At 48.1% G+C, this 7,454-nt stretch overlaps 1 protein-coding gene across 1 annotated transcript; it reads right to left on the bottom strand.

Moving 5' to 3' along the window:
- Nucleotides 1-4,345: 4,345 nt before the first annotated feature.
- Nucleotides 4,346-7,065, bottom strand: LOC123516044 (neurogenin-1-like). The gene is made up of 2 exons (XM_045275051.1): nt 6,925-7,065; nt 4,346-6,583 (listed from the first exon to the last, which is right to left on the bottom strand). The coding sequence occupies exon 2, from the start codon at nt 6,265-6,267 to the stop codon at nt 5,500-5,502; it is 768 nt and encodes a 255-aa protein (XP_045130986.1). The 5' UTR covers nt 6,268-6,583; nt 6,925-7,065; the 3' UTR covers nt 4,346-5,499.
- Between the last annotated feature and the right edge of the window lie 389 nt (nt 7,066-7,454).

Raw genomic sequence — 7,454 nt, 5'->3', positions numbered from 1 at the left:
AGACAGGAGGGAAATATCAGCGTGTACAAAGACATAAAACTGAATAATAGTGAAGAAAGGTAATGGAAAAAATAAACGATGATCCAAAAGTAAACTCGTGGAAAGCAAATAAGTCAGAAAGAAAGAAATCATAAGAAAAAGAAGACCACGATTACTCAAGAGGACAGAAGCATGCAAATATGAATCACACACAGAGAAAAAAGAGTAATAAATAAAAACAAGAGACATAATAACCAAGCAAAAAGAGACCGCCACGATGATATAGCAGCGAGGAGAACACACGAAAGGAAGACCTGACGATAAAACAAAATCATTTTACGTTGCCACGCGAGGACATGCAGAGGCTTACAAAAACAAACCCAGTCAGACGGAAAAGCAGGAAGATAATGGCTGGAAATTATAGATGAGCATGGACATCAGCGCAATGAGAGAGGGAAACGTTCAACATAAAATCAGTTTACGCTGCGAGATGAGGACAGAAGCGTATAAAACTGTATACCTCAAGGCAGGAAGGAAAAGACAAGTATAAGAGTGAAAATATGCAACTAATAATACTACTCTCGAGGAAAGCAAGGGATGATGATAACAACGATACACTCGCCTGATATGAGGAGAGAAGCAAATAAAGACCAGCCAACACACGGAGCCACAAACGGAGAGACAGACAGCGGGAAGGAAAAAAGAAGACAGTGTAATTAAAATATACGACTCTGAACGCTGCAGTAAAGTATGAAGACAGAGCTAAGCACCAAATAATGAAGACAGAGAAGACAATAACGAATATATGAGAGAGAGAGAGAGAGAGAGAGAGAGAGAGAGAGAGAGAGAGAGAGAGAGAGAGAGAGAGAGAGAGAGAGAGAGAGAGAGAGTTAATTTACTCCTTTCTCCACATACTCTTCCCATCCCTCTTTCTCCTCTCCTTTCGACCTACCTCCACTCCTCTTCCTCTTCCACTCCCCACCTACCTTGTCTGAAATTCCAAGTCAGAAAACAGGGGCACATTAATAGCAGACAAATGCGATGTGGTGAAGGCAGGCACAACCCAGGAAAGCACATAGCACTGCACTTTTCCACGTAAATTTCTCGTCAACTGAAGCAAAACAGTATATGTGTGTATAGATTATTTTCCACTTAGAATTACTAGAACTATGATATCCCAAAGTCTTTACCATAACCTTAACTCACGGGACAGCCTGTTTACCTGGATTAATTCATGATAAGTAGAGAAATATATACTTTTTCCCATACATATCTATCTTCTTATCTATGAAAAGTATCTATCTACCTTAACTCACGGGACATCCTCACCTTGTAGACAGTGACCGCGCCTCTCTGCCTCAAGAATCTGTGGGTTGTTTGTGCTAACACGCTGAGAAATAGACGTACAAATAGTTGCATGAACGGAGAAAGGAATATAAGGAACTCCACCACAGTTGATAATGGTCCAGAGAGAGAGAGAGAGAGAGAGAGAGAGAGAGAGAGAGAGAGAGAGAGAGAGAGAGAGAGAGAGAGAGAGAGAGAGAGAGAGAGAGAGAGAGAGAGAGAGAGAGAGAGAGAGAGAGAGAGAGAGAGAGAGAGAGAGAGAGAGAAGCTGCATGTTTTACCATTCTGCTCTTCTTAATATTCTTTGCTTTACACACACACACACACACACACACACACACACACACACACACACACACACACACACACACACACACACACACACACACACACACACACACACACACACACACACACACACACACACACACACACACACACACACACACACACACACACACACACACACACACACACACTCTCTCTCTCTCTCTCTCTCTCTCTCTCTCTCTCCTGCTGGCTAATTCGTCTCCGTCAGGCAGAAAGTGTCTTCCTTCTCACCTTAAAGGGGAGACTCGAGGAAGCAGTGGCTCTCCTCCTCCTCCTCTCCTCCTCCTCCTCCTCCTCCTCCTCCTCCTCCTCCTCCTCCTCCTCCTCCTCCTCCTCCTCCTCCTCCTCCTCCTCTTCCTCCTCCTCCGCCTCCTCCTTTTCCAACTCCTCATTTTTTTCTTCTTTCCCTTGTATCATCACAATTATTCATCTTGGTCTTGTTTTTCATCATTATCATCATCATCATCATCATCAACATCATCATTGTCAGAATCACACACACACACACACACACACACACACACACACACACTCTCTCTCTCTCTCTCTCTCTCTCAGGACACGTGCGGGAAGGCTTTTGTGTTGGTTGAGAACTTCTTTAAGGATGTAAAGTAAACAGTGCACGGAGAAGGAAGAGGAAGAGGAGGAGTGGGGGAAGATTTGCAGGAGGAGGAGGAGGAAGATTAGAAGGAGGAGGAGGAGGAGGAGGAGGAGGAGGAGGAGGAGGAGGAGGAGGAGGAGGAGGAGGAGGAGGAGGAGAAACACTAAAACACTAAAAACTTTTTCCGGGTTCTCGGGGTCGGATGAAATTAACGCTTTTCTCTCTCTCTCTCTCTCTCTCTCTCTCTCTCTCTCTCTCTCTCTCTCTCTCTCTCTCTCTCTCTCTCTCTCTCTCTCTCTCTCTCTCTCTCTCTCTCTCTCTCTCTCTCTCTCTCTCTCTCTCTCTCTCTTAGATACATGTGTTTTTTATCCTTTTTCCTCTCTTGTTTTTCTTTCTTTCTTTTACTTTTTCTGTCTTTCTTGCTAGTATTTTTTCACATGTTTCTTTTTTATCTTTGTCTTTATAGTCTTTGATTTGCTTCTCTCTTTGTGGATGTTTGTTATTCTCTCTCTCTCTCTCTCTCTCTCTCTCTCTCTCTCTCTCTCTCTCTCGTTACTTCATGAGATTTTGCTGTGTGTGTGTGTGTGTGTGTGTGTGTGTGTGTGTGTGTGTGTGTGTGTGTGTGTGTCTTTCCTTGTGTTTAGTTTCTTTCTTTGTGTTCTCGTGTGACGGTTTACCTTTACTTTTTTTACACATGTTCAATGATGACTTACCTTTCCTTGTGTCTGATTAACGTTCAAGTCTCACGAGGCACTAGTTAGTATCGTTTCGCTTTGATTTATTGCGTCCGAGCTTCGTCATTGTTCTCTCTCTCTCTCTCTCTCTCTCTCTCTCTCTCTCTCTCTCTCTCTCTCTCTCTCTCTCTCTCTCTCTCTCTCTCTCTCTCTCTCTCTCTCTCTCTCTCTCTCTCTCTCTCTCTCTCTCTCTCTCTCTCTCTCTCTCTCTCTCTCTCTCTCTCTCTTTTTAATCTCCTTTACTCGTCCTTCCGTCCTCTCACTTTCTCTATATATCCACTCTTACCCTCAATCAACTCTCCCTTTCCATCTGGTTACTCAGACAGTCAGACACTCCTTCCTTGGTATTGACATCTTCCTGTTCTCTTTCATAACTTTTCCACTCTCCTTTACTCCACTTTGGCTCTTTTGATGAGCTAAGTTGCCTACTGAGGGTTAAAAAAGTGTGATGCTGTTGTTTGTTCTTTTGTGTTCGTCTTTGTTTTACTCTTCTCTCGTTCAGTAACTTGTGTGGTAGTACCCCGTATTTTCTTCTTTCTCTGACTATACTTTATGTTACGTTTTTTTGTGTTTTTCATGAAAATATACGTAGCTACTTTTAGTCTTTTTTTCACGTCCTCTTCTGACTTTCTTCTCCACTTTGCGTGTCCTCCAAGAATCATGTTATTGTGGCACCATCAGTCAGTCAATCAATCTATCATCTACTCCACCTTACTGAACCCCTACTAGTACTTACTCATCTCTGCTCCCTTGTCCTGCTCTCCTTCCAACTCCACCTACTCCCCAAACAAGGATTCCACTCCCTCTCTCTCTCTTTCTTTCCTCGGTAGCCTTCTCTTATGTCATGGTGTCGATAAGCTAACCCGCTCACCTGCACTGCTCCATCACATCCACTGTCACTAAACACATCCACCAGCTCTCTCCTTTCCTCTCATGACCTTCTCTTCTCTCTGCAGTGACTCAAGCCTCTCCTACCCATGCACTTCCCCGTCCCTCTCTTCCCAGCAATAGCCATCAATCATCCTATGCTTTCTCGTCAGTCATATTTCATCGGTAAAGAAAGACATTAAGAAGGCTTTGGAGATACGAAAAAAGACTTTTATTGCAAACGTAGAAAAAATACCAACATACTCTTACACGGAGGAGGAAATACGTGCTATGCAAATGGCTATTAATCTTGTTGCTTAACCTCTAATTAAGTCATCTTAATACTCTATGATGTAGTTTGTGTTTACGTGCGAGTATGTGTGTGTGTGTGTGTGTGTGTGTGTGTGTGTGTGTGTGTGTGTGTGTGTGTGTGTGAGAGAGAGAGAGAGAGAGAGAGAGAGAGAGAGAGAGAGAGAGAGAGAGAGAGAGAGAGAGAGAGAGAGAGAGAGAGAGAGAGAGAGAGAGAGAGAGAGAGAGAGAGAGACAGGGAGAAGGGTGACTGTTGGTGAAGGGAGAGAGAGAATGAGAGAGAAAATAGTGAAGTGTTCCACATTTTTAGCTTCCCAGCAGCCTCCGCCGTGATCCTCCCAAGAAAGGCTGCAGGAGACACGCGCTGGTCACCTCCTCTCTCGTAAATCTTCGTCCCCGTTAACAGGTGGAACATCAATGAGACACCGGCACGTCTGCACTGCGTCACGTCTCTCTCTCTCTCCCTCTCTCTCTCTCTCTCTCTCTCTCTCTCTCTCTCTCTCTCTCTCTCTCTCTCTCTCTCTCTCTCTCTCTCTCTCTCTCTTTCTCCCTAAGTTAATGGCGACGAACATATACGTATAGTAGTACATTTCTACAACCGAGAGCTGCGTGTTGGAGCGTGTAGACACACACACACACACACACACACACACACACACACACACACACACACACACACACACACACACACACACACCCAGCAGCAACATCAGTAACAACAAGCTCAAGGCAGTGTTGGCGGCGGGCATGCAGTGGTGGTGCAGCACATACCGCCCGCTGCCGCCCGCCACCACAGCCTGTACCAACACTGTCAGTTATGGCACACAGGACTAGCATCAAATAGTTTATATATTCGTAACCTTAAAATCCTAAAATGCATCTCGGAAATAAGAGGAGTCTCGCTCAGCTCAACACGCGAGGCGATTTGTTCCGCAGCAAGTTATGGATTTTGTGACGCGGCGGGAGGGCGGCTGAGGTGGTGGCTGAGGTGGTGCACCACGTGACTAGGACCACGAACCACCTCCCGTCAACACTGGATCCTCCCTCCCGCACCTCCCAAGCACTTTGCCCCCTCCACCATTGCCGCCACCGCAGGCACGCGCCTCCCGGTGGCCGCCACGATCTGGTTCTCTTGCTGCCTGGCGGAGCTTCTGGACAGGTAATAAGCGAGGGACACTTGCTCTTCAATTTGTATGTTCACTAATAAGAGACAATTTTCTGTGTAATATAAATTGCTTCTACGAGTCAGCAATTAAAAAAAAAAGGGACCAGTTTCTTGCCGGTCGGGCCGTTTGTCACCAGACTAATTACACACTTGAGGAGTGAGCGATGGCGTCAATTACAGAGCTCCTGCGGCAGCGGCAGCAGGCCTTTTTCTGCCTCCAGCAGCAGGTCGAGTGGGTCACCGCCAGGCAGGATCGGGATGTCGTGAAACACGTCGAAGTTGTCATCGAGGAGGCTGCAGGAGTCGTCTGAAAGGAGGTCCTCCAAGTCACTGCAGCTGCTGGTGCTGAGTGAGCCTCGCGAGGCAGAAGCGGACATGTGCGTGGCGGGGGAGAAGCAGTCCAGCGGCAGCAGGTGGTGGCGGGGCTGGGTTGGCGCCACACGCAGGAGGGTGTTCTGCGCGCTGCATTGCAGGGAGCAGAGCGCCTCCCCGCCCTCCTCCTGCAGCACGTCGTTCAGGGCTCTGATATAGTCGGCGGCGAGGCGCAGCGTGGTGATCTTAGTCATGCTGGACGAGGCCGCCTCCATCTCAAGTTTGTCCGGCAGCACGCGCCGCAGTGACTCGAAGGCGTTGTTGATCTCTCGCATGCGATGCCGCTCCCGGGCGTTGGCTGTCTTCCTGCGGTACTTGGAGAGCGGCGCCGGCCTCGACTTGGGACGTGCCAGGCCTTTGGATACCTTGGACACCTGTTGGTGGCCCCGGTCATGCTGCAGACGCTTGATGATGGTTCTGGGTCGCAGGCCATACTTCTCCTCTGAGCTGGTGCTGCAGTTGGTGTTCTTGATGTTAATGTTGTTGCTGTTGTTGCTTCCATCTAATGACGGCCAGGAAGGGTGTCTCTCAGGACGTCCTGCCTGCTGGCCACTGGTACCGATCATTTTGACAGGGTTGGCACTGATAACTACTTACAGCTGCTTCAAGTCTGTACAGCCTCGAGTGGGGCGGATCACCGCCAGTACAGCATTGAAGTGAAAATGAGTGACACGTGCGTGAGTAGGACCAGGTAAGTAATTCAGAAGTTCCACACAGTCATGACGGGGATCATGGGCCGCTAAGGTCACTCGTGAACGTGGTTGTCACTGAGTCTGGAAGTAACATGCAACCACCAACTACTGACGCAGATCTCAGGAGGCCAGTTGATTCATGAAGCTGCTGCGACAGAAAAACCACCAGTCACACACACCACGTCTTGCTCTGTTGAGTAGAAGAAGCGAGCGTTAGGAAAACGAGAGACGGCAGTGTGAGACACGTGTGTTAGCGCCGCTATAAATTAAAAGTGAAGTGCTTCAAGGTGCGGCTGATGTTATGACACGCCCATCCGTACACACACATCCACACTGAACCACCCCTCACACACGCACACACACACACACACACACACACACACACACACACACACACACACACACACACACACACACACACACACACACACACACACACACACACACACACACACACACACACACACACACACACACACACACACACACACACACACACACTACTGACGAAGGACAGGCGTGGCGTCTTACCTGTGGCAGGTCTCGCCTCTCGGATACTCAGCAGTGTGAACTCGATGGACGCGAGAGCTTCACTGTTCACCTGTTCGCTGGACGTCTCCACACACGTGCTCCGCATGTGACGTCACTTTTTGGCGTTATCCAACTTTCACGGCTGATGCTCACCGCTCAGATCCATCAACGTTGTGGCTGGTTATTGCATCTATCTGATGGCTGAGGTTACTTTTCATGTATCCACAGCAGTGTTGACCTCCAGATGGCTCGCATGGGAAGGCCTTCAGCGGAAAAATCCCTGACGAAGTTCTGTCTTGAGTGGGTGGGCTGGCGCTAGTCGGAAGACTGTCGGTACCGGGCTGCGGAGAGAAGCAGTTGGAGGCGGCGCCGCGGCGGGGCGGCTCTCAGTTGACTCTGAGCCTTTGGCGGGGGAGGGTGGATTGTTGTCGCTCCCAGTACTGTGCAAGGAAAAATAACTCTCCGGGATGCATCCGCCAATTCTCCGATAGCAGACTGAATTCAGCAACTTGATTCATAGGCACATGATA

The sequence above is a fragment of the Portunus trituberculatus genome, chromosome 40 (genome assembly GCF_017591435.1).
Source record: "Portunus trituberculatus isolate SZX2019 chromosome 40, ASM1759143v1, whole genome shotgun sequence".
Taxonomy (NCBI): domain Eukaryota; kingdom Metazoa; phylum Arthropoda; class Malacostraca; order Decapoda; family Portunidae; genus Portunus; species Portunus trituberculatus.
This window is presented reverse-complemented; position numbering and strand designations above follow the sequence as displayed.

Bases quoted from the DNA above. Each gene is read 5' to 3' on its own strand.
- LOC123516044 (XM_045275051.1), bottom strand. From the start codon at position 6,267: ATGATCGGTACCAGTGGCCAGCAGGCAGGACGTCCTGAGAGACACCCT.